This window comes from Ursus americanus, chromosome 7, assembly GCF_024610735.1.
Source record: "Ursus americanus isolate L20-20 chromosome 7, mUrsAme1.1.p, whole genome shotgun sequence".
Taxonomy (NCBI): domain Eukaryota; kingdom Metazoa; phylum Chordata; class Mammalia; order Carnivora; family Ursidae; genus Ursus; species Ursus americanus.
In genome coordinates, this window is record NC_142133.1 from 1,911,301 (window position 1) to 1,938,645 (window position 27,345).

Consider the following 27,345-nt stretch of genomic DNA (forward strand, 5'->3'; position numbering starts at 1 on the left):
AGTGTGAGCTGGGCTCTCAGACTCCACAGATCCCATCGGTGGGCCGGGTACAGCCCCGGCTGCCAAGGTAAACAGAGGTCACTACTACAATCTACAACACTTCAGCCTCCTATCTGGTGGGACGAGCCCTGGCCTATCACTGTAAATACCCTGGGCTTTCTTCCTTCCAAATCTAGGCAGCCTGTCAGTCCAGGGAAGTTGCAAACCTCTAAGCCAGGTGACCACCTCGGCCAACTTCAAAGGTGGCAGCCAAGAGGCTCTCACGACCAAGCAAAGGTTAGGAAGAAACTGCTTTTTCTAGCATTGTCCGTGGTCCCCGGCCCCGTGGCACTAAAATTCAGAAGGACTTGGTCATGGAACGAACCCTTTGTCTCATGTCTAGAGGAGCCATCAAGGGGAGCGTGAGAGCAGCCCTGGCTTTGTGAACACCTGTAAGTTGTCAGAACAACTTCCCGCAGTTATATTTACAGCAGCACCTCGCACGGATTTTAACAGCTGTGCTGAGACGGTTCTGTGTTCACAGAAGGCGAGCTTGTCTTCAGCGAGAAGTCGATGGAAGCCGTCCCTAGGCACACACGTAAGGAGAGCTGCAGGGCACAGGTCCTCTGTTCTCCCCGGAGTCCACTGTACAGCCAGAGACATTTGTGGTGGAAAACAAGAGGTGTCCTTCTGCAGCCACTGTCTCCGCCACCAGCAGAGTCCTGGAGCAGCGCGGTCCCTCCATATCTTGCGGACACACTGGAGGAGTTCTGGCTGGGACAGGGACACCACCTCAGTGACACTGTGTACCATGCAGTGTTCAGGGACCCACTCTCCTACACCCCAAGAAGGTTCAGACTCGCACTGCATGGGACCACTGGGCTCAGTAGCACCTCCCTTCTAGGTCACAACCTGGCCGGAGGATGGATGAGCCTGAAGCCAGCCCCAGCCCGGCCCTCCTCCCTGATAACTCCCGCTAACCCTCGGCCGAACGGCCAAGACTCACGTACATGGAATACCATGGACTCGTGCCTGGCTCAGAAGCAAGACTCTCCATGCCTTTCAATCGCCCCACAACACCGAACTGCTACTCCGAAGCCAAAAGAACCAGGCTCACGGCGTTGGCCATGATTTTATGCAGAGAAAGCGAAGAGCACAACAGGAAGCCTCAAAAAGCCTCTCTTCTAAGGAAAGTCAATCGCTCTGTGCTCACAACACCTGCCCTCTGGCCCTCCCCAAGTTCACGGCCCTCCACATCCAAGTCCGATGCGGGGCTCCGTTCTCCCCTCGGCCTCGCCCCATGGCTGAGGCTCCTTGTCACCCCCTTGCTCTAGACAGTGGCCACCATGGGCCCACCTGCAGTCCGGCCTGCCTCCTAGCCACCCCTGCGACATCTCCTGCAGCCGCGGCTCCGTGACTCTCCCAGCCTGTAGGGCAGTTCCACACTCCTGGGCCAGCCCCCAGGTCCCTCCAGACCTGGATTCCAGAGCCGGGCAGCTGGCAGGGAGAGCACAGCCTCTGAGTCAGAGACGGTTCGGTCTGAATCCAGCTCCATCACTTCTGAGTGCATTTTCATTGGAAACTAAGGGCTCACAAGTACACTTAGCTCAGAGTTACTGTGAGAATTAAAGGCAATGAAGACCACGAGTCTGCCCACCACGCAGACCGTATGAGGAGGAGCGGCTGAGGTGGGCACCGAGGCCGTCCCCACACGGGGAGCGGAAGCACGGGGACACGATGGGTGATTTCCACCACTACTGCTTCACTTACAGCAGAAGGAGTCGCAGGCAGGAGCCCCAGGAGCCTGGCTTTGCTGACACCATCTGTGTGACCTCACCTCGAGTCCTGAGCCGGTGTTGCGGTGGGGACTTCACACGTTCTACACTAAGGTCACAATCCCATTTCAGCCCCTCACCAGCTACAGGACCTTTGACAAATCACGTAACCCCTTGTGAATTCTGCTGCCGGTCCATAAAATGGGGCTCCTGCCTTGTGATTTTATGAACAATACACAGACTCCAAGACTATAGAATAAAAAGAGTCAGAGTGAAATATGTAAAGGTCCACAACCATTAATATAATTCCCTCTGGTAACATTATAACAACCTGGGAAATCAATTTAAAGAGCTCTCATCCCAATCGGAGGGCCACATGCAGTCAGCAGGAGGTCCTATATTCACCAAAGGAGGCCTAGAGTCCTTCCCACGGTCAGAGGCGCACATCCTTGCAGTAATACGCAACTCTGTGCAACCTGAGGGAGAAATTCACCTTTATTCACCTTTATTTGGTAGTCCTTAAATAAATGATAGAACATGAATTGGAAACAAAGCAGAAGGTGCCACCTTCAGCCATTATCAATAAATCAGAAGCTTCTCTTCTACTCCCTTGGTTCAGTGTAGGCTAGTTTTAAACTTATAATCAGGTAAGCTACAGCAGCCCTTCACATTATTGTTTTAACTTAAAATTCATGCCATAGTGTCCATACTTAGTGATCCTCCATGGAGTCACTCAAAGGTCCTGAAACAAATGCCTTAGGTCGGCACTTGCTCCCCGCACAAGACCGTTAGGCAGGACAGGAACTATCAACCACACCCAGACCCAGGGCACTACCAACAACTGGGAAAACAGCAGCACAGGAGAGGTGTACCTGATCCTGGTAAGAGTGTAGGTGAGCCTCCTGTCTATAACTCACGGGGCTAACGCCACAGCCAGCGCCAAGTTCACTGATGTAACAAGCTTGGTCCTGATCTGCTTGGTGGGTAATTAGAGAGTATAGAAATTGGGAGGATGGGGGCGCCTGGGTGGCACAGCGGTTAAGCGTCTGCCTTTGGCTCAGGGCGTGATCCCAGCGTTCTGGGATCGAGCCCCACATCAGGCTCCTCCACTGTGAGCCTGCTTCTTCCTCTCCCACTCCCCCTGCTTGTGTTCCCTCTCTCGCTGGCTGTCTCTATCTCTGTCGGATAAATAAATAAAATCTTAAAAAAAAAAAAAGGAAAGAAATTGGGAGGATGGCTAGCAGCCAGCAGTCTTTAAAGTGACAGCAAAGGTGGAAAGAGGACCCCTACTTTCAACGATATGGCCCATTTGTACAAGAGTGAAACAGGCCCACAGGGCAGTTCAGGAGCCCTCAGGGGTGGCCCTGAATCATAGGACAGCTCAGGACTGACATGCAGAATGACCCCAAGTCACCAAGCCAACTGCACCCAATCCAAAATACTTGGTACAATAAATACAGCAATATTTAGAAAAACACCCAATAAAATAGCCCAACTAAAGCTCTTACCTGAGAGAGTAAGCCTGTACTCAATTGTATATTATTTATACACATCAACACACGTACTATTACACATACTGGCAGCACTTACTTCTTCTTCTAAAGTACTACTGGAAGCCACATCAAAGTTCAATGTTATAACTCAGGATTGAATTACAGGCCAGATACTCTGCTTGAAATAAATCATAAATAACTAAATATGTTTCATCAAAGCTAAGATACAACTTCAAAATTCTACCTTCATTAAGACTGTAATGTAATACCACGAGTACCATAACATAGGCACAAAAACAAAATACACATTGTATAGAATACCACCTAACATTAGCACAGCAATTGGCAATTTATAAAACAGCTGATACAGCACGTCCAATAGTCACCCTGACCTCCAGAGCACCGGAGGAGCCATACAGCAGCCATGAAACATTCTCTGTCCTATTTTGTGAATCCAACAGAGAAATGGCTGGAGTCATTCCAGGCTGAAGTCATTAAAGGTGACAACTGAAATGGAAAATGCAGAGACATCTTCAGGGAAGAGGGCAAGAACTCCAACAGCTCAATTTGGGGAACAGTCTCCAAAAACACCTTCTCTAAGACTCCTCAGCGAGAGTCCAAATCCAGTTGGGCCCATGCTGGGCCAAACACTGGGCAGCTCAACCACAAGCCAAAACCATCCATCTGGAAGCCAGGAGAGCTAAGAAAGGAGGAGATGCACCCCTGGAGCCTTCTACCTTTAGCTGAGCCACCACACCATAACCTAGGGCCAAATCTAATTTTGAGAGTGAGCTCTGGTTTCCTACCAATGAAGGATTCAAGCCAGCTGAGGGGGCGCTCAGGAAGGCCCTTTGAGACCTTTGAGAAGGGCTGATGGTCCCATCCCAGGAGCCCAGCCAGCACAGCCTCTCCTTTACTATGGAGGACAAAGGCACTATGGGTGAAATGCATTCCACCTCATCTATCCCATCTGCCTAGAGTCATCCCCAAAGCTCCCTGCAGCAGAACACAATCCTCCCAAGGTCAGGAAAGAGCAGAGCACGCCTTCCCTTGGTCCCCCACATTACCCAACTTCAGACTCATCTGGTCACCCAGATAAGCACAGCAACAGTGAAAAGCTCCACGTAGGACCCACACCACCCACACCACCTACACCAGCAAGCTTTCTCGGGCCAGACCCATCAGTCACTCCCCATGCGGGGCAGACATTCTGAAACCAAACGGAGACCACAGGGACACTCTAGCAGCAGCTTGAACTCCGCGTGGTCCAAGTGCGGGAACCATACATACTGCAGTACCTGGACTTTGATGTGTCAACATGGAAGGCTTGGGGCTGCACCCTGAGTCTTGGGAGTCACAGTCTGGGCCCCTGCACCTGTACCACGGTCGTATCTTAAAGCTCCTTATAATCTGAATTTCCCTTCGCATCGGGCCCCACCAATGATGTAGTGGTGCCGACCGTGAAGGCCCCAGAGTGCCAGGAGAAGGGTGGGTGGCTCTGTAGGAAGGGTCTGCAGGAAATCCCTGCTTGGTCTGCACTAAAACACACAGCGAGCGTACATCCTCGGCAGCCCCGAGGCACAACCCAGTCCCAGAGCACCAGAAGCAGTCATGTGGGTGAACTTCCACGGCAATGGCTTCCACACAGAGAGACAGCACCTGCTGGCCCCATCTGTGGGGGGCGGGGGGAGGTGGGCCAAGTCATGGCACCTGGGGCAGGTCTAGTGTCCATCTACCCCTGACCTTGTGATCACCCTTGGGTAATCACAGCAAATTTTCTGCCTCTTTAATATGCCCATTATTTCCTTCTCAACAGAAACAATCTGTCCAACAAAACTACAAATTAAAAAATCACTAAGAAGGTAGAGAAAACACATACAATTCAGCTTTCTCTCAGGAATGCCTTCTCAGTGACTCCTTAAGTGCCCTCACCACCTTTGAGGATGGATTTAACTTCTCTTATCAGAAAGGAATGTGCTCATGACCCTCACCCACAGGCAAGGTTGAGGGCTAACACTATTACCCACACATTTTGACCAAGGTTAGTTCTCTTCTAGTGAAGTATCTGCCCCCAGGGCTATGTTCCACTCTGCTGGGAACAGGCTTTCCAACAAAAGCTTCACAGTGACTAAGGGCCAGGTCCACTTCTGCCCGTCGGAACCTGCTCCCCAGAGGAGCTCACACTTAGCTGCATCATTACGTCAGTGGCTTCGGGCTTCAGTGCGACCTTTACCAGGGGAGATTTCATCCCACAGATTAGAGCTTTAGACAGGGCTTCTGGGGACTCCACTGGAGGGAAGGGGAACGTGTGCTGAGATATACTCTTCTTGTCTGAAGGACAAGGTGTCTCAACTATGGCTAACAAAACACTGGGAGGCAGCCACGTAGGGGACAATGACCAGCACACCCCACCAGCCTCGTGAGGATACTAGGGGACACCCAGGTTCCCACCCATGCCCACTCCAGACAGAACCCATTAATTGAATTTCCAATGAAAAGCTAACTCTTTATCAAATAATACCATTTAAAGAGAATGATAATCCCCGCAGCCTTAAATATAAATCTGTTAATACACAATGTAAATAATGAAATGCGAAAATCCAATTTCCATGTAGTGAACTTTCAAACCCTCTGCTGTTTCCATTATTCTAGCTTTCAATCCAAATGCTGCAATGCCACTGTAGGCTCATCAGGCCCCCAGAACAAGGCTATTATACACTTGTTCCCCACTAGAAATATGAGCCCAGAATTATTTACTCAAAGCACTGTGCATGTCAGCTAACAAAAGCATTGCATAAAGGATTTGACAAATGCACAGGAAAAGTGCAGGCCACCCGCACGCGTATTTCCCCAAACCATAAAGATATAACAGGATGATGGAGAAGGGGAAACTGTCCACCTCCCCTTATGATACTGCCTGTCACCTCAGAAAATGGACAGGCTGGCAGATGACAGCTTTGCAATCACTTAATCCTAAGACACTGAGCACTCTTCCTATGAAGGAACATAAATCCAGACGCCGAATTCTACTCCCTCCAAAAAGGGGCCAGAAGGAAAACAAAATTAGACTCCATGTCCGTCAAGACCACTGAAAAGAGACTGCTGATGAGGAGACGTGTCATAGAAGTAATAACTTCCCGTTGGGAAATTTAAATAATCAGCTGGGTCTGAAAAATGTGCACAATCTGGGTTTCAGAGCAATTTCTCAGCGTGCCTTTTATAAGTCCTCCAGGCTGTTATTACATTAGGTTCAGCCCCAAAATTCCTGCAGTGGTTTGCAGATTCTATCACTACAACAATTCAAGTATCAGAGGAAACTTCAGATTGTTGCCCATAAACCTTCTGAAAGTACACTGTACGGGTACAAATCGCTCAGAGTCATGACAAAGCATGTCAGCATCAGAACCTCTATTATGGTACCTGGAGTATTTTAAGGCGTTCGAGTCCAGCTGTCCAACACAGTGCCACCAGCCACATGTGGCTACTGAGCCCTTGAAAGGGGATGAGTCAGAATGGAGATGCGCTGTTAAGTGTGAAATAAACACCAGGCTTCAGCTTAGAAAGAAAGAATGCAAAATATCTCATTGACATTACTTGTAGTGGCTAATGCTTGCATGCCCATATTTTGGATATAGAGGGTTAAGTAAGATACAGTATTCAAGCTAATTTCATCTGCTGCTTTTTACCTTTTATAATCTGACTGCCAGAAAATTTCAAATTATACATGTGGCTCACATTCTTTCTACGGACAGTGCTTTTTTGGAGTATGAGATTGAGAACTCAAGCCATCAAAAGGCTTTATTTGAACACATGTTAATCCATTAGCTTTCTGTAAATGTTTTTGAGACATGTAAGCGCAGATGTCCAGGGGAAAAAAATTCTGTATTCAGTCTGTCTCCATGGCCACAAATGTGGAGCCCCACAAACATCTGGGCCTGATTTTAACACTCAATCCAGAGGGAAGGAGACTCAGTTGGTAGGGAGAGGCTACCGATGTAAGAAGACTTAAAACAAAAAGCACCGGCACTTCCCTGCGGGTCACTGCGTACACACTTTCCAGAATGTTCATTTCACCATGTGAATCAAGAACAATTCAAACGTAAGCAAGAACTCGAGGACCCCACCTCCCCCTAGATACAAGGCAGGTACAACCCATGTCACACTGTGCAATGATACAAGGTTACCTCTGAAAACCTCTTCCTACACTGAGCCCCCAAAGCAGAGCTGACCTTTGCCAGCATTTCGGCAAAGAAGAGATAGAATCTTCCTGTTCCCATCCCTTCCCCCATCAGCTCCTCTTTCTACATATGTTCTTTATGTTCAGCTATGAAATTCTCTCACTGACTTGCGTCTTTATACGTGCATTTTTTTTTTACAATATTGTAAAAGATAGCACAAAATATTTTAATTTCCCCTCAGTCTGGGCAGCTGGTGAGGAGAAAATAATGTGAACTTTGAGGCAATCAGAACTGAATTCTAATCCCAGCTCACACCTTGGTTTCCTGCTCTGTGAACTGACGCTCGTGGCACCAATCCCACAAAAATGCACAGCCCAAAGCAAAAGCCAAAGTCAGCCTGAGTTCAGATCCCAGCTCCCACCCTTCAGCTGTGTGATAAGCTGCTCAACCTCTCTGGGCCTCACTTTCCCCATCTACAAAATGCGGGTAATCAGAGTACCTATTTCACTAAGTAATTCATGTGTTGAATTCATTGTTTTTGTACAAAATTATTTTTCTAAAGAATTACCTTTTAAGTGAATTAATGAGTAGAATAATGCCAAGCTCATATATAAAATGGCTTTACTGCCATCAGGTAAAGACCACTATCCCTAGCATGGTCTCATACCTCTGTCTCCTCCTTCCCCTCCAGCCTTAACTCAAGCTGGTCTCATGACCCCCACAGGGCCCCCAACCACTTCCTTTCAGTTCCACATTTGCTCCAAGCACCTTAAGACTCCACGCCACCATGCCTGCTATTCCCTCTGCTGGAACACTCTTCCTCCCTCTCCACCTGGCCTACTCCGGCTGTTCATTCTTCCAGCACAGATCTGGCAAGATTCTCCAGTCTTCTTCTATCACAATCCTTTACACTTCTCTGCAGGTTGGGAATGGCCTTCCAGGAAAGGTTTCCTCTACCCTAACAACTTTTCCAGGCCTTCCGTGGTTTAGACTAACCTTGGTGACAGCCACATCTGGGGACGTTTGACAAGCCTATGCCAGGCTGCGCCCAGACCAATCACATCAGGACCTCTGGGCAAGGCCCACACTTCAGTGTTTGGGCAAGTTCCCCCAGGATTTCCACATGTAACCCAAGTCGGGAACTCCTGGATCAATACAAGAACACAGCTGCAAAATTTTAAAGGATGGTTTCAATCTTCCCATAGGATTTTAAAAATCATCTATCAACTTCAAAGAGAACACATGATGTTTTTAAATCTAAATTAATCCAATTAGAGTATAAGAATATATATATTACAAAAAATCTCCACTGTACAGAGATTTTTCAATTAGCATTTTACTCAGTCTCTGGATAGCCCCTAACACCAACCAGTTGGAAGCTCCGGGAGGTCAGAGACTTTCTCTTGCTCTCTGCAGTGTCAGTGGCACTGAGACATGTAAGGGTGCCCGGCATACACAGGTGCCACACGCACACCTGTGATGAGAGGTGCCGTCCTCCACGCACCAGACCGCAGGTTACGGGAACGTGGGCTAGGGAGCACACCCAGCACAGAGACTGGGTGGCTGAACGGCACTTGCTCATTTGAACAAATGAACTCCCCCGTGGCTCCTCCTCTCTCTGTGCCTGACAAGCTGCTTGTCCTCTCACTGCAGGAGACAGCCCCCCCCCGCCCCCCCCCACCTACATTTGAAACCATTCATCTGCGGTTTATGAAATACTGCGGTAACCTTTGAGATGCAAAGAGGTTTAGAAGTGCAAATGACTGTCAATATGAATATTAATAGCAGCGTTATTAATAACTGAAGTTGTCTGCCAGACACTTGACTCTTGATTAAAGGAAGTGAAGGAGCTCAAGCTAAGCCAGAAACACCTCCGCTCAGAGCACTGGTCCCCACGGGGACAGAGGCTATCTGAATCCTGAGGAGAGAGGTTTACATAAAATCAGGTGGGTGCTGCTACTCCCAGGGTCAGGCCACACCTTCCCCGTGTTGTCTGCTCACTGGGCGGCGAGGCTCGCTGCTCTCCCTAGAGCCCAGCACAGAGTCCAGCCTGCATATGGAGCCCCAGCAAAGTGTCTGCATCAAGGAAAACACGAGTACATGAGAGAAGGGAGCAAGGGAGGAAGGAGGCCTGTGGGGCTGAACACTAGGAAGTGCAGGCAGGGCAACTCAGCCCAAAGCTCACAGGGGCTCTGCCTACTCCGCAAAGAGCAAAAAATAGAACTTCTTTTGGTGAAATCACCAATCCAGAACTGTTCAACAAGCTGTTAATTCACCTAAAATACTTTTTTTAAAAGCACTGTAGTCTCTGTCACTACAAATATTTGAGACACCAGCTGTCCTGACACACAAGCAGCCTGTCTATACCCAAGTCTTAGTGACTTCATGATTCAAAGACATCCACCCTGTGCTCTGCTTGGTAAGTCACGAATGTACTTCTCAGCATTAGAAATTATCCCTTTCACATCTTTAAATATTGTGGTTTCTGCCTGACTAATGCTATCTTTAATTATACATCATCGTGTATTTTACTGTGATCTAATGGGGTCTATTACTCATCAGAATGGCCCCAGTCAGCAATCATATTCCCCAGAGCCAACTACTCAACCCTTCTTCCATTTTTCAAACATACCAGCCTGCACGTGCACAAATTCATACACAGATTGAATCACTGCATCTTACCAATTTGTCCAAAAGACAAAACTATCCTTGAAGGAACTCACACTATACCAGCTTCCTACTGAGTTCTGGCACAGCGACACTCTGACCACTGAGGACACTCTGACCTCGCCCTGGGCACAGCCAATTCTCCCTGTCCACCCTGCGCACACTCCGCATGGGGCATGAACAGAAGAGAAATGGGTACTCTGGAAGGTAAGCAGCGTCCCCAAGTCCTGCAGCAAGCAGGTGGCAGACCCAGGATCCCACCCTCAGTGACACACGTGGTCGGAGGCCAGGAGAACACGATAAGACCTGGATGAGCCACACAGCATATTGGGGCACTGTCCACACCCTGACTCCCACAGTCATTAACGACAACCCACCCAGATGACCTCTTCTATTATACAATATATTTCAAAGGCCCAAGCAATCTTAAACAAACCTAAAGATGGCAAACATCAGCTAGTCCCCAAACTTTCACTCAAAGGGATGAACTGCCAGTCAAATTAATAATCTTTAACGCACAATTTATAAAAAGTATAAATGTATACATGTACTTTCTATATATTAATGTGTATGTATGTAAATAAACATTTATGTCTATTGACATGTATTAATTATTGAGTGAAAAACGAACAGGTCGGGCTTAAGTTCCAGACATTTTACCTACACAGCTGGTGATTAATTTCTGCATACTTACAAGACAGACTCAAACTACTAAACCAAGTGCCCTAAGGCCCAGAAGCAGAAAACATATAACTAGAAAGGTCACTGGATGGACAATTAACAAATCATTTTGAAAGAACTGGAATCAATGACGAGCTACGAGACCTTGATGTGTCCCTCTTGAATAATTGATGAAGCATCTTTTCTTGGACCATTTATAAGACTATGTTTAGAATCCCATTTAGTGCTGCGAGATAATTCACACGAGTGTTGGCCTCTTATCAGACCTGTTGACCAAGCAGCAGATGGAAGACCATAAAGACGCACAGATCGAGTGTCCGCACTAACAGCACACTGCCACAACAGCTCAAGGACTGCCTTCCCTCGGCCCTCCTGACTGTGAGGCTGCGCGTCAGCGTGCAGACCCAAACCTGGCCTTACGGCCGTCCCAGCCCACACTGATGGACTCTCACATAGTGCAGCACTGTCTCCTACGTTCATTTCCTTCTAACAACCTCCGAGTAGCCACTGGCAGCTCTGATTCCAAGAAACAGGCATCCTGGCCATTTCTCCCTGGCACCTGTAGCAAGGTGCCACCCAACACTTCTCTCCTTTGGAGAAAGAAAAAGCCCATCTGTGACTCACTCCAGGCTCATGGGGGTTGGGGGGCAGGAGAGAAGGAGCAGAGGCAGGGAGGCGAAGAGCTTGTTTAAATAGCAATGAGAGACGGAAGAGCTTTTGCTGAGGAGAAAGCCCCAGGGGCCCCGGGTTGGAGGGGAGGCCCCAGCAAAGGCACCAAGAGGAGAGGAGACAAAGTAGTTCCTGCTGGCAGGGCTTACTAACCGAGCTTTGAGAATGGAGTGGAAGGTGGGGGCAGCCAGGGCAGAGGGCCCTCCAGAACGGGAGCATGGCAGAGGGACCAGGGAGGTCTGACAGGGAAGGTGGTGGTGTCGAAGACTGCAGACACAGAAGGCTATTCTACGTACGTGATGGGGCTGACTGGGAGGCTGCATGAAGCCTCTCCAGTGCCCACGATCCTCAATAAGGCCTTGGGTCAGTGCCTTTTGGGAGATTTTCCACACAGCATCCAGCAGGACCACAGGAAATGAACTAATTCTATGGCAGTGGAGACCCTGAGCCATAGGAGGCTTGAGAGAAGGCATAGCCCCCCAAACCCCCTGAGAGACAGGGAGGGGAATGCTGGCTCTCCCACTCACTTGGAAAGGTCACCAGCCAACGTCGTGTGACCCTCAAAAGGCCACAGTGAGGCTCCTGTGGAGCTGCCCATGGCTTGGCCAGGGCTCCGACAGGGGTCACAGGCTACACACACAGCAGGGTGTGCTGCCTCCTGCCCCACAGCCACCAGCTCCTCTGGGTGAGTATGGTCTCTGGTTCCCCCTTCCCAGGGGATGATGGCCAGGGAAGCGTCTGGGTGGTGGTGGTGGACAGGGGAGAAGTGGCAGCTAAGAAGAACATTACTCCATACATTCATGTCCAGATACTCAGGCCCCAAGGTTCCAGGCCTGCCCATGCCCCTGTGTAGCCCTCCACAGCTCATCGGTTCTTTCCTGTTTTATTCTTTCAGAAGCACTGCCATCTACCACCACACTCCTGAGCACAGAAGAACCAACTAACCAATACCAGTACCGCTGTGGAAGTCCTGCTCCTACACAGAGGTTCACACTCAATGCAAGGCATAGTCCTGACCCTGATGAACTTACAGTGAACCCTGACGAGCACTTGCATGGATGAAAAAAACTCAAGCCCTAAAGAATGACCAGAAAATAAATTCTAGAGAAGATATCTAGACATGCAATGAGAACGCAGACAAATGTGAGCTGGAGAAGTAGCAAGAGCCCCACAGTGATGTGGGGTCGGCACTGAAGAGATGAAGAGGAATGGCTACAGAACAGCCCCTGGGACAGCACGGTAGGGTGGAGGACGCCCAAGGAAGCACACACACAGGATGTGATGACAGGCTTCTCTACGGTGGCCCAAGGACAGGATGGAGGAAGGGGGTACCGTCCTTCAGGGATGGACCACCTTTGATCAATTGCAAAGAAGCTGCTGGGTCTTGTGTAAGCACAGAGCAAATGGCAGGGGGGACCTCACTGTGCAGGATGAGACAGCAGCCATGGGCCACGCAGAAACAAGACCAAAGGACCCAGAACCTGGCCTTAAGGGGGCTGTGACAACCAAACAGCATTTTGGGACAATCGTTTGGGCCATGGGCACAGGCAGACAGGGAAGGGCAGCAGCGGCCCAGCAGGGAGTGTGGCCATCAGGGACCTGGCCCAGTATAACAGGAGCTGGGTTTGGTGCTGTCTGAGAAGGAGAAAGGAAGATGTTAACTGCTCCTTCTGAGAGAGTAACGATAAAACTTGGTGACATAGACACAGCTGATGTAGGAAAATCAAAAAGGATCTCAACCCCTGGAAGATGTCAATACTAGGTCAGGCCCTCCCACTTCCACATTCTGTCATGAGCTTACCCAGACAGCCCTGCTGCAACCCTGAAGCCTGACCTGGGATGCCAAGACTGGGAACCAGAGTGCGGAGCCCTCAGTCCCGGGGACGAGCCGAAGGATCATTAAAAGAAACATGAACGTCAACATAAAGCATCACTAGGTCCCACCTGGGACATCTTGCAGCCATCATGGTGGGCCCCCACATTTGGGTTCCTCATGTCCCCACCAGGAACACAAGCACCCCTATGGCACTCTCCCTTGCTCTGCCTGCCAGGGCACCCTCCTCCAGCCAAGATGCTACCTCCGAGTCCTCAACACTCCACTGTAACATCCCTTCGCTGCATCTTCAGTATGACAATTGTCACCTTGAAACCGGCAGACTTGAAATTCCTCAACCTGACAGAATAGTTCCCACTTACATTTAGAAAGTGAAAGTGTTCCCAAATGAGAGCCACCTTTCCCCACAGTTGCTGACAAGCCATGGCACATCCTTCACTCAGCAAGAATCCACGATTACTCGGCAGGCAAGGCCAAACACCAACTATTAGAAAAGAAACCTCAGCGTACCACGCTCCAGAATGAAGGCCACGCTGCACGTGGTGCGCCCAGGGCAAAGGCAGCTCTTCACCCACAGAAGGAAGTGGGGCTTCTGAAAATGGGACAAGCCCACAACAAAAGTCACATCTAAAACCGTCCTTCAGTGCACACCACTGTCAGTAGACGGGAGAGACCACCCACCCCGCCTCAGAGAGGCCCCCTGTGCGGCAGCCCTCTCCTGCCGTTGGAAGCCAGTACACTCCACTCTGCCCAGTGGCACCCAGCCCCTCACAGCTGTGCCCGACGTGCTGGGGAATCCATGGGGGCAGCTGGGGTAGGCCAGGGCTGTGAGAAATCATGGGAAACTCATCTGATTCCAAGTTTGAGGAGAATACCCCACGGTTTTATATGAAAATCAGAGAAAGCATATTCTAGAATAACATTCATGTGAATTTTTAAGAAGATAATACAAGACCTCAAATAAATACGTGCTGCTAGAAAGAATGCAGCAGGAGGGGTATGGGTAGGAAGGGGGCAACTAGCAAAAAAATGGGGGTACACAGGTTATCCAGTCTGAAGGTACCAGAGTCCACCCAGAGAGGACTTGGAACATGGTGATAATTCAGCACAATGGGCTGGAAATTACCACCCAGCAGGTGGCAGCTTTCCCACGAGGGCAGCAGTGGGGAGGGGATCAGGGAGGACAGGTGGGAGACCAGAGCAAGAGATCAGAGGTGCCCTTAGGAAACACATCTGAGAAACCCCAGGAACTCGAGAAAGACCCGGCAGGGCCCAGGAGGCAGAGGTGACCAGGCAGAGAAAGTTCCCCATGTGGCTTTTCCAGGTAAGAGCAGGGGGGTCTGTGTGTGCTACCTCGAGAGTCTCGAAGATGGAAGCTGCCAGCCCACGACACGAGGCCGCCTCTCAGGGTGGCATGACCTCGCTGGGGGTGCCCCACAGGGCACAGCCAGGAATATTCCCCGCTGTGGACATCAGACATGTCTGTTCATTCAAAAGCAAAACCACTGTCAACAAGAACACCATGCGATGGTGGGACAACCAGAAAAACGCCTCGCTTACCAGGCACTAACCCTACACGGACAGGATGTCCTCACCCTCAGCGTGAGCACACCCGAGAGCCCAGTGGGCACCACACGGTGGCCCAGCAGGCTTAGAAGGAGGTGAGCTCCCAGCCTTGCTGGGCTGCATTAACTGTTCTGGGCGTGCTCCTCTCGGCCCCCACAGCCCCCCACAGCCGCTCTGAACCCTCCTCTCTCTCCAGGGCTGACCTCCCATGGACGCCTTCAGGAGTCCTTTTCCCCTGAGCCTGGCAAAGGAGCATTTTGCTATCTCCAGAGAGATGCTGACTTAGAAGCCTAACCCTCCTCCCCAGATTCCCGGACATCCTCAAGTGTGCCCACCATTCTCGGGACAGGCACCCTGACTCCACAGCAGAGTTCTGTCTGCACCTGTAAGGAACTTGTCAGGCTGCAGACTGGTGGTCTCTGCAGCCTGGGGATCAGCTCCATGCCGGGCCCCGAGCACTTGGGAAGGACAGCAAATGCCAAAAGGCTACAAGGCACTCACGTCCCTCCCCTGAGCCATTCTCAGTGTTGATCACTAAGAAAGCTAGAAGAAGGGGAACAGAGACAACATGACTAACTGTTGCCTCCGGGAAGCCAGATGATCCAAACTTTGAAGGGCCAACAAAGCAGTAATTGTCAGGAAAACACGCAACCCACAGAAGGGAAGAGTGAAGAAAGAACACTGAAAACAGCTTGAGGAAATAAAAATGGAATCAGAAAATATGCAGAGACAAAAGATAGGGCTTACAGAGGTTTGGGTTTCAGTGGGCTGGGTTGGTGACAGCCATCTTTTTACCCGGGTGAAGTTGTCTAGGACCTGGCGTAGACCGATCCCTTCAATACAGACATGCAATACAGACATGGCCACACCAACCCAGAAGCCTCGCAGCATCCCAGGTGTCCTCTGGGCGGGGACCATTTGAAGGCCCCTTGGCCCCCAGGACCAACCACAGAGGGCCTGGCTGTCAGGGGTATTGTAGGGGTTCTTCAGTTCATAACAACCCCAGACAGACAGCCCCCAGGGTTATATGAGAGAGGGTGTCTAAGCCCATGAGGCTGTTACAGGAAGTAAAGCATTAGGTGGAAGACTGGTACACCAGGGGCCAGGCTGTAGGCGCTGGGGGGTTAAAGCTGATGCGCTCGTTAGTTTGGAGACACACGGAAATGCTACAAGTAATATCATACACACTTCAGCTATTAACCCCATGTAGAGTACATATGCCTTTTGCTGAAAGGAACAAGAAAGAAAATTCTTTTTTTTTTAAAGATTTTATTTATTTATTCAACAGAGAGAGAGACAGCCAGCGAGAGAGGGAACACAAGCAGGGGGAGTGGGAGAGGAAGAAGCAGGCTCATAGCAGAGGAGCCTGATGTGGGGCTCGATCCCATAACGCCAGGATCACGCCCTGAGCCGAAGGCAGACGCTTAACCGCTGTGCCACCCAGGCGCCCCAAGAAAGAAAATTCTATGTCCTATAGCATCTAAATTAAAAAAGAAATTTTGTAATTTGCAAAAAATCGCTGAAGTTTGGGGGAAATGGAAGACTATCAGAATGTAAAAGGACCCTGAATGGAATCATGGTTCACAAGTAACAAACGAAATAGGGGGTCAGTAGCTGATCCTGGGACAGAGCGTCATACACATAGGCTGGGGGCTCTCAGAGAGGATGTCATGGCTGCACTGGAAGGACAGCAGGAGGGAGGCCCACCCCAGCTTTAAACGGAAAGCCTTCCACTAGCCTGTACTGTTCACCTCTGCCTTGTCATCAGAGTTTCAACATTTTGTGGGTCACTGTCTCTGGTCAATAAAGCACTGCAGTTCTTTAGAGCAGGCGTTTTTGAGGCAAACAGCTTCCGCCAGCCTGTGAGCGCACCTCACATACGTCCCACACTGACAGTGCTGCCCCTGCTGGCTGGGCCCTCATCCACGTGGCACCGGGAGACACGGGTCCAGGAAGGGGCACACTGTCTCGGTGAAGGGCGGACTGCAAAGCTGAACAATCCGTGTCACACAGGCTGCTGCTATGTACACACGTGTTCTCCCTGGTGGGGCTCAACCACAGAGGTACAAGTCCCCCTCAGAATCCAAGATCTGTCACCTCATTTGAGATGTTGGGGCCAACAACTTAACCCTGGGAAAACTGCTCTCACAGAGCATATGCCAAAACTGCGTTTGTCAGATGGTGACTCCAGATAAATTTCCAAATCCGTAAGAACCCTACAATCCGAATGCAGCCCTAGAAGGCGCAAAAGCCCTGCTACTCGGTCTTTTCTGTAGGAGCACCTACCTTTCCTTCTGCACATCCTTAGACTGCAAACTTGGTGCAGACGATCTTGCTAATGACACCACTAACCCACAGGCACCCCGGAGTTGGTAGATAAGGTGAGTCTCACTGGTTGCCTGTTTTGGGTGACGCACCTTGGCAAAGGCTGCGTGCCTGTGCCGTTCTCCATGCTCTGCTCGCCTCACCTCGCACAAGCACATCTGGCTCTAATTACCTTTAGCCATGCTTGGGAAGGGGAAGTAGGTGCAATCTTTAAGTTATGCAGAATTTGAAGTATGATCATGAAGAGTTAAGGAATCCAATGGTTTATCCATAAACAGTAAATACTTCTTAACACAGAAATTTCTAAACCATCAGGAATAAACAAGGTGGCGGTGCTGCAATGTTGTGTGTAGAGCAAATGAAGCCTTGGGAGTTCAGCTATCAAAGAAGGCAGAGTAGCTCTTGCTGCCAGGACTCCAGTGCCGTTTTGAACATGAGCTTGGGGTTCCATTTGCTGGCAAGGCGGTGAGCAAACTTCATGCCACTTTCTAAAGACCAATATAATTTTTACCCCAAGTGTTACTGTCGTGCCTGGTACAGAGTAGGCGCTCACGTAAGTGTTCAGTGCAGCAGAAGAGAATGCACACTGCCCTATCTCTTAAGCTCAGTGTAACAGCCTTGCCACGAGCCCCCGGTGCTCCGGTGGCCTCCCTCCGTCTGAGCGTTGTTGGGCACCTGCTCTGGGCTAGAACATTCATATCCACTCCTGGCGCCAGCGTGCTCTTCAAGTCTCTTACCACTTCTGTTGACCTGAATTCCTGCAGCAAATCCTAATTCATTTAAACTCATACAAATTCACATGAGCATTATGCACACATTCTATTAAGCAGAAATGCAAATATCATCGTATCTTCACGTTTGCGGATAACCATCATATCCGTTAACAACGTAAACTCATGTGCCAGATGAGAGAAACAACCCACCGAAGCGACTGCTCTTGGATGCTCTTCCTGGTCTCCCAAAGGACAACTGCCTCTCCATACCCATAAGCCATCAAGGGCCCAAAAAGACAGCCGTCTGTGAGTGGAATTCAAATGGTGCTACTACTTCATACACTTTTGTATTCTAACCTCCACTCAACAGGAAAAGGAGCCCCACGGTATAGTGTGCTAGTGCAATGTTTAAACCATTCACTGCTGCCAACACCTTCAGCTTGACACCTTATTCTTTTAAGGTTAATTAGAATTCCAATAGGATACCCATTGAGCGTGCATTTCTAATTCACCAAATATGAAGATCTTCCAAGAGAGGCAAATCTGATAAAAACTGAGCTTGGCCTTTGCAAGTGGTGCTATAAAGATCATTTCCCCCTCACTAAATCCTTGCTGATGTTTTATTTCAAATATGTACCTCGAAAAAGAGCATGTTAACTGCAAAAAATAAAGATTAAATACAGATTGAACTGAAATACACACTTGAAACAACTGTATAATTGAGACCCGATTTCGTCATGCTCCAGCAAGCAAACCGGCTCTCAAAAGCCAGAACGAAGGAACAATTGGATATAATTCTGCTCAGCTCAACCGCACTGAGCAGCCTAATTCCAGGCAGTTGTAGACAAGCTATTGTGTCCTACAGATTAAGGAGGTGTGCTTCGTTTTCAGGAGAGCGAGCCAACCTGCTATACCCACAATTGGGTGGGATTATTCTCCCCTCCTGCCTTTCTTAAAACAGATTATAATTTGGATTTTTTTTCACTTTAATGAAGCTTGTAAGAATAGGGAACACTACCTGTGATAACAAAGATAAAACTCAGAAGCAATTTAAAAAGGTGAAACAAACAGATTCAAGCACTTGACTCAGATGCCCATCAAAGCTCAACAATCCAGTCACGGTGACACAGGCCAACTTCCAATCTAAAGGCAAAGCATTATATCACATGTGCGCACGTGCACACACATACACACTTAGGATACAATATAAATGAATCTACCAGCAGGAAGGTGGGTCCTGTGAAGTGTGCCACACTGGTGATCCAAATTTTGAGATTTTTGTATTAGTAATAGGCACTGAAATGACAGCCAATTATGTGTGCTAGGTACTGCAGGTACCTCGTCCATTTATCTGATAAAGTAGACAGGATCCCTCTCACTAACAAGAAGGCTCAGAAAAGCTAAACCTTTGCCCAGGGGCACATGGTGAGGAGGTAAGGAACCCAGGATAAATGCACCTGTGCCCTTCTTCTTCACAGGGATCTGCCCTGTCCACAGCCACATGCCCAGGGCAGGCAGCGGGCCCAGACCGCGGAGAGGAGGCTGATCCTGTGTGCCAAGCCCCCAGCTGAGCTATGCCTGGTCCAGTCACCAGCCTGGCAGGCAATTCTGGCCCCCGAGGTGAGGAGGGAAGGGTGTAAAGGTGGTTTAGAGCAAACATAAGGGGAAGAAACCCTCCCTTCCGTTATTAAGTCTTGTCATGAGGATAGGATGCCGTCACGACCCATTCAGAATCCACATGTACTGCTCGTGTCATTTAGGTAGAGCTGCCTGTGACGTGCTGCCAAAGCCACAACTGATACGATGCTCTTTCCTCAGGACCTCACACCGCTCTGCACAGCTCCTGCTAACGATCCCTAAGACTCACAGCCTGGGTTTACAAGATGGCAGCCTCAAGCTGGAAGAGCATGTGCAGCCAGGGGCACATGGATCTAGGAAGTGAGTGCTACTTACGTTCGGGAACTTGGTCGCTCATTAACTGGGTTTGTTATAGAGCAAGAGGCCTCCTCTAACCACCAAGCCTGTCAGTCCAAAGTCCACCTTTCAAGTATATCCCTATTCATTGTGTGCCTCTGAGCAAGGAAATCTTGGCACCTCCACTTGCCCATCTCGTGGAACCGTAGTAAGGAACAGGTAAGGTGAACTTCAATCAGACGACCCAAGCCCTGGCACACACAGGCACTCAGTGAATACCTGGCCCACAGCGGACACTCAATGAATGGTAACTTTAGATTATTCACCAAGTGGCCACAACCTGAAACACAATGCTGCTGTAAGTCTCAGAGGTGCTGTTTCCACACCCAGGGGCCTTCTGAAAACAGGCCCAAAAAGGACTTCAGTGTGACTCATCTGTCATGTCTCCAAAGCCTGGTGTCTGCCCTTGTCATCACAGAGACCACAAGTCAACCACTTGTCCGCTGTCCTTGTGAGCTGTCTGGCTTTTCTGTGAGGGCCTCCAGGCACTGGGCCATTTCCTCTGGAGTCCTTATTACATCCAAGACCAAACAATAACAAAACCCTAATGATACAGCCCAGCAGAACAGAATAGAAAGGGCGGCGGAATGGAGCCTTGAGAACATATCCAAACCCCAACACTTCCTGGCTCTCTGACTTGCCCATTTTGCCCATATATCAATTCCTCTAACAATGCCACCCAACTCACAAGATTATGGTGAACTTTCTATAAGCAATATATGCCAAAGCGCCCAGCACATGGTAGGCACTCAATAATTGTTCACATAGAAAAATCTCAAGCATAAGGTGCTTGACGACCAAAGAACACACACTGATCTGCTTCCAGATACCTCAGACTCTCTCTGAACTGGCCTCCCTAGAGGTGACCAGCTGGACTGGTCAACTCTCCATCTCCCCCATACGACGGCCTAAGGCATTCATTCCCTCATCCACTCAGAAGGCTCAGCCTGGCCCACTGCTGTCTGAGCCCTCACACCTGCCCAGGGACACCTGTGCTTACTTGCAATTCGCTGGCTTGATTCCCAACCATGTTTATCCAAATATACTGATAAATGGCAAACTTTGATGAAGTGTTATATAAACAAAAGACATTTAGTGCAAAAGAAGTCACTCCTTGGAAAAACATGGTGACCACTTAGGAAAGACTCACCAAAGACGGACCTCTTTAAAATCGTCAAACTGGGCAAAAAAACAAACAACAAACAACAAAACCATACAACATTAAGTGGGAATTGTTTAAAATCTAGAAGGTGCTCCACTCAGAACCCTTTGAAAGTCTCTTTGTCCTCCGTTTGAAAGAAACAAAGAGGAAATCATAAACTCTGGCTGTGGTTTAAGTCAACTTGGAACTCAAAGACAAGTCCTTAGACCTGCATCCAAAACACGGTGAACACATACATGTATGTGTTTACAAAATAAAACATTTAGTAGATACCACTTGTATGAGTCTCCAGTTTATTTAACTTCTCCCATTACAGGGTCCCAGTCACACTGGCTGCAAGACACAGAAGAGATTTCCAGTTGAAACACACCCCAAAGTACTTCAAGGTACACGACCCACACAACCCAGGCTCCAGTGCCTACATGTTATACCACCCAAAGCATTACCCAAATTTTATACAGTTCTTTAATTTGTAAAAATGCCCGTCCTCTTCACCTTCAGAGTCATGGATGGACACCAATCCAGTGTCCTCAGGAGTCTCCTGAGAGCAGCCTGGTTTCCAATCCCTTAATGTCAGCTCCAGAAAGAGAGCCCAGGCTCGTCCAGTTCACCTGGAATGACTGGCACAGGGCAGGTCCACAGTAAATTCTGTGTATGCCCAAATATAAGGCAAGAGATCCCCCCCCAAAAAAATCACTCAAAAAATCAGAATTGTCATACATTATAGTTCTTATGAAAGCATATTAAAAAGTACTCTTGAAATTACTCAATTTGGAACCACAAAACCCTTTAAAAAAACATGTTGCCCTGAAACACCTCAACCAATGCTAGTTGGGGGTGTTACAGGGGTCACCTCACACAACTGTAAAAACAAAACAAAAACAAGTCAGGCAGGAGACTGTGGACTCTGGGAAACAAACTGAGGCTTCAGAGGGGAGGGGGGTGGGGGATGGGCTAGACCGGCGATGGGTAGTAAGGAGGGCACATATTGCATGGTGCACTGGGTGTTATACGCAACTAATGAATCATCAAACTTTACATCAGAAACCAGGGATGTACTGTATGGTGACTAACATAATATAATAAAAAATTATTATAAAAAAAAAACAAGTTAGGCTGAGAAACAGCACACATTTAGCAACTGCAATGGCTGGATGCCTCTGTTAAAACGGGACTTTTTAAAAGATCACTTTCAGAAGCAACAGCCAGTATTTCCCAACAGGTAAACAAAGAAACCAACAGTTGGTTTCTAACCTTAGGCAATGGGTACCTATAACCTGGTTTAAAATTTTCAAGGGCAGCATAATTAACTGATTCAAAGAGTGCCTCATCTCAAATGGCTCAGGTGAAAGCAGAGCTGAGAGGTTCTGCTAACCAGGCTAGAGCATTCCAGGTGGCTCTGTGGAGAACCAAAACCCCGACGAAAAAGATGCCAGTGAAGAGTGTGGAAAAATTATTTCATGAACTCCAAGTAGAACCAAAACAAGAATTAATCCCTTTTATACATGATACATTCCCAATGTCTAACTGTAAGCATATGCACAATCTAAGCAGATATTTGTTTATCTATATACCTACAATGTTTACATATCCCGTTGGCCCAAAAGGTCTGCTGAGCATCTCACTAGGAAAATCAGAGTCATCCTGCTACTAAGGCATATATGGTCTTTGCTGAATCATAACATGAGTGCCCATCTATTAAACAACACACAGCAACATCCAGCATTCAGCCTTGCTATGAGGAGTCAAAGCAATTCCAATAGACAGTAAAGCACCCAAAGCCTATTTGGAAGTCATTTTCAGCTGCCAAATTTATAGGGTTGCTTAAAGTGCAACACTCCATGCAGGACTTCTGGCTGTCGAAGAAGACTCCCACTGACTTACATGTCAGTGAGTAAAAAGCTAGGAGATATTATGATCCCCACCTTCACTCCTTTTGCCTTTTGGAAAATGATCAAATATTGATCAAAAATTGGATTTAATTCAGACTTTTCCCAGAACCCAAACTCGGTCCTTATGAGGTGGGCCTGTGAAGAAAGGGGTGAGGGTCACACTCAATTAACACAACAAAAAGAAAGAAACTGTGTTCTAAAGTTTCCCTGAAGCTCAAACAGCCATGAACAGTCTGATTGCTCCATATCCCTACAGAGAAAGTCCACCAATAATCCCAAAACCAACCAACAAAAAATTAATTCCCTGTTACTGTCATTGCCAAAAGTTATCAGTTCAACCTCTTCAACAATTTTTTTTTTAATCCATAAATGCCACAGAGTTCTAGGAGCTGCCTCAGGCTACGACTTTCAAATTTCAGAGGTTACCTCCTAACCTCCGATCAAATACAATTCACATAAAATGCAGTGGGAGGACATCTGTAAATATATGCTCATCAAAACATCCTAGTGTTTAACTACAAACATCATTCCACAAACCATTCAGTTCTCCAGCATGAGGAGGTAACCCACTTATTCTGCAAATAAAGACCTTTCATTATAACACCTTGGATGAAAACAGCAAGGACTGGAAGGAAAAGTTTGAAACATGGGAACAAGCATACTCATAACTGGATTTAATCACAATTAAAACCAAAGAAAAACTACTTAACTACCTGCCTTCCAGCAGTGATCCCAGGCATAAATATTTCTTGATTGTTCTTGACTGCCCTTTATTCTTGATCCACAGGAAACACCTAGTTTGGCAAAGCAGCTCAACACCCAAGGGCTTAAGTGCCTAACCTCAAAGATGTTGTAGTAGTAATTCAGAGGGTGAGAATTTTCCCAGCTTCTCTGTTACACATATTGGAAGGATTATTTAAATGGTTTATGCACCACCAGCTTCTTAAAGGGTCAAAAGTAGAGAAACAAGGTTGTGTTTTCTAAAATGAATGATAATTACAATAGATCAATAATGGTTTTTTTTTAACCTCTAAGTGGGATTTTCTACATTAAAAAAAAATATCTATAAAATGAGTACTTGCTTCTCACTTAAGCCAGCATCCCCCAGGCTTTCCTCCCCCCCTCCATAATAATAACAGTAGTAGAGGGTGTGAAGTGACTGCTTCTAAATAGCTTCTGAAACCAAATCACTGAAACCCCATGATAAAGTCCTTCACTAAAACAGAAACAGTGAAAGACCCTGTACAATGTAGTTGCACAAAAAAACCCCAAACCCTCAAACAATGTCCCACCTGGGAATGCAATCCTGCCTAAGGGCCCAAAAGAGGTCTAAGCCTGACAGACCATGTCCAAGAAGGCTGGGCCACGCATTTCTTCCACCTCCAGGTTAACCTCTTCCCTCCCATTACACGGAGTTTGTAATTTATGTTCTTCCAACCCCCAGTCACACAATTCCCTCTGCTCAACCCTCTCTTGCCATACACGCAGGCAGGAGGCCCAGAGTCTCCCCAGCGGCCAGAACCCGGGAAACACTAAGCACTAACTTTTACACCAGGCCCGCGGAGGCCGTGCCCAGGGCTAGTCTGGGGGTTCAGAGGCAGACGACTTTCTGGGGTGATGGGAGGGCCCAGCCAAGTTAAAAAGGTGGAGAAACAGGCCCTGCCATTAAGGGACTGTAGGGACTACAGGTTAGCAGGAGACAGGAAGGCGTGCCCACCCTGCGGGAGGGTGGGGTGTCACCACATATGAACAGGTGGCAAGTGGCTCCCTAGGACTGCATGCTGGCACACGGCAAGCGCAGGTGGTGCGAAGAGGGATTCCAGAGAGGAAAATGGACAGACGGCAGGTGCTGACAAGCATTTCAGAGAGGAGGAGACAGGATTACGGGAGGGGAGCTGAGGGAGACACGGTGTTGGCAAGGAGTTGGCAAGTGGGACTTGAGGGGTTACTCACGGAGAAAAGCTGGTTGGAGAAAGAAGAGCAAGGCGAAGGTCACTGGGGAGCCACCTGTGGTCTCCCCTGCCCTTCATCACTGCCCCCTGCACTCACGCGGGCCCCCCACCCCCATACACACACACACACACCGTGGCGCCGCGCCGTGAAGTAGATACCCACCTTTGCCACGGACGCACTCCTGCTGGTCGCCAGCTCGCGCAGGCTGGCGGCGGCGCTGCTGGCCGCCGCAGGGAGGAAGACTGGGGAGCCGGGGGCGCTGCCCGCCGCGCTGCCCCCGCCACCCGCGAGCGCGGAGGCAGCCCCCGAGCCGGGGCTGGGGCCGGGGCGTGCGGGCGGGCTACCGCCGGGGCTGGCGCCAGCGCGGGGCCGCTGGCGAATGCCGTCCAGCAGGCGCACCAGCAGGATGTTGGCGGGCAGCTCGTCCACGCCGCAGCCCACCAGGATGCGGCACTCCGGGCAGCGCAGCTCGTGGCGCGAGCACACGATGCTCTCCAGACAGCGGCGGCAGAAAGTGTGCTGGCACGGCAGCACCTTGGCCGTGGTGTCCAGGCGCTCCAGGCACACCGAGCACTCCAGCAGGTCCAGCAGCGACGACTCGTCCATGTCCTCGCCCGCCGCCGCGGCCGTGGCCGCCGCCCGCCGCCGCCGCCGCTCACCCGGCCTGTCGTCGTCGCCCTCGCTCTGCGCAGCAGCGGCGGCCGCCTTGGACGCGCACAGCCAGGACGCTCCGAGCAGCATGGGGGAGGCGCCGGCGGCGGCCGCGCGCAGCTGCCTAGGTCCCGGGGCCGGAGCGGGGCCCGCCGCGGGCAGCGGGCATCAGGATCGCGCCGGGGCGGCCGCTGGGGAGCCGGGCTCCGCCAGCACTTCCTTCACACCGACTGGCGGCCCGAAGCTCCGGCCGCGGCGGTGCCAAGTGGTGCGCTGATTGGCCTGCGTGGTGGGGACCGGAGTTCCGCGCCCCGCGAGCCAACTCCGGGCCAAACGAGCCCACCCAGTCCTTAAGAGCGCGGCGCCCGCCTCTGCGGGCTACACCTGTCCTGCCGCGTATCCGCCCCACCCCGCGCGGGCGTCCAGGAGCCCCGCCGGGCACGACAATCAGAGAGCGCTGCGCTCGGAGTGGCCACCCGCGGCCCCGAGCCCGGCGGCAGGAAGTGCGGGAAGCGGCCGGTCGGGTCCCGGGGGAGACTGGGACTCAGCGTGCGCGCTCCCCCGCGCCGCTGGTGAGCCGCACCGCCCCCGCGGCGCCTCCATGCGCCCTGGGCCTGTCCAGGAGTCCCTGCCCCCAGCGGGTTCAGGGGGACCTTCCTCTTCCTCGGCCGCGAGCACGTGCGCGGGGAGCGCGCAGAGGTCACGGTCAGTGAGGAGCGCAAGAAAGGAGACGCTGCGCCCACTGGACCTCCCTACGCCTGGGCGCACACCGGCGACTAGTTCTGTCCCTTAGGGCCCCTCTAGGGCTCCCAGGAACTCCGAGCGCGCCCCCCAGCGCGGGATCGGCCCTCTCCCCTCCGGGGGCCCGGAGTCTTCCCTCCGGCTCTCCACGAACCTCAGAGAGGGATGCTTCCTCCCGACACTGCCGCGAAGGAAAGTTTGGGCGGTGTTATCCCGACTGCCTTTCTCGCCAGCGCCGGCAACCAGCTTAGGTACATAGCCAACACCCGGGCATCCTCCTCGACGACTCCCCGGAGCGCTCCCGGTCGGGTCCCCCTTCCAGGCGGTGCGCAGAAGTGACAAGCCTGTAGCTGCGGGTATGGGTGCGGGGACGCCCCGCGAGGCAGCAGGGGAAGGCGCTCCGGTTGGCTGAGGAGCCCCGGGGGCGGCTCGGACTCCTCCCTGCGGCAGCCGGCCCTCCCCGGAGTCGCTGGTCCGAGGCCGGCGCCGCTGCCCGCTGGACCCGCTCCCTTGCGCCGCGTACCCGGCTCCGCGCCGCGCCTACTGCGGCGCAGTCTCGTGAACCCCGCTCCAATTTCGCCTCGGGAGGCGCAGAGGAAGGGGAATTCGCGCTCTCCTTCCCGACGCCCCGGCTTCTGGGAGCGTCAGAGCAACGGAAGTACGTACGGAGGACCGGGAGCGGCAGGGAAGTTTGGCGGTGGGCTGGGGTCAACCGCGAATATTCCCTGCAGTGCGCTGCCCCCTCGTGGCCGCTTTGGGTTCCCAGCGCGCGCTGTTCCCATCCGTGCCCGACCCAGCACAAACCACAGTGGGCCAAGGGCTAGATGCTACAAAGCCTGATAGTTGTTTTTGTTTTGTTTTGTTTTGTTTTGTTTTGTTTTTTTCCTTAAGATTTTATTTATTTATTTATTTGAGAGAAAGAGGGCGCTCGCGGAGAGCACAAACAGGGGGAGAGGCAGAGCGAGAAGGAGAAGCAGGCTCCCCACTGACCAGAGAGCTTGATGGGGGGGCTGGATCCCAGGACCCTGAGATCATGACCTAAGCCGAACTGATTGAGCCACCCAGGCGGCCCAAAGCCGGATAGTTCTTGCC

The 27,345-nt window shown here is 50.4% G+C and overlaps 1 protein-coding gene across 2 annotated transcripts in view; it reads right to left on the reverse strand.

Annotated features, from left to right (window-relative positions):
* Nucleotides 1–26,920, reverse strand: part of SH3RF3 (SH3 domain containing ring finger 3) — a 385,024-nt gene extending 358,104 nt beyond the window's left edge. For both annotated transcript variants that reach the window (XM_045771844.2, XM_045771845.2), the window contains exon 1: nt 25,024–26,920. In XM_045771844.2, coding sequence (XP_045627800.1) covers nt 25,024–25,602 — 579 coding nt within the window. In that variant the 5' untranslated portion in view covers nt 25,603–26,920. The remainder of the gene's footprint in view (nt 1–25,023) is intronic.
* Nucleotides 26,921–27,345: the final 425 nt, after the last annotated feature.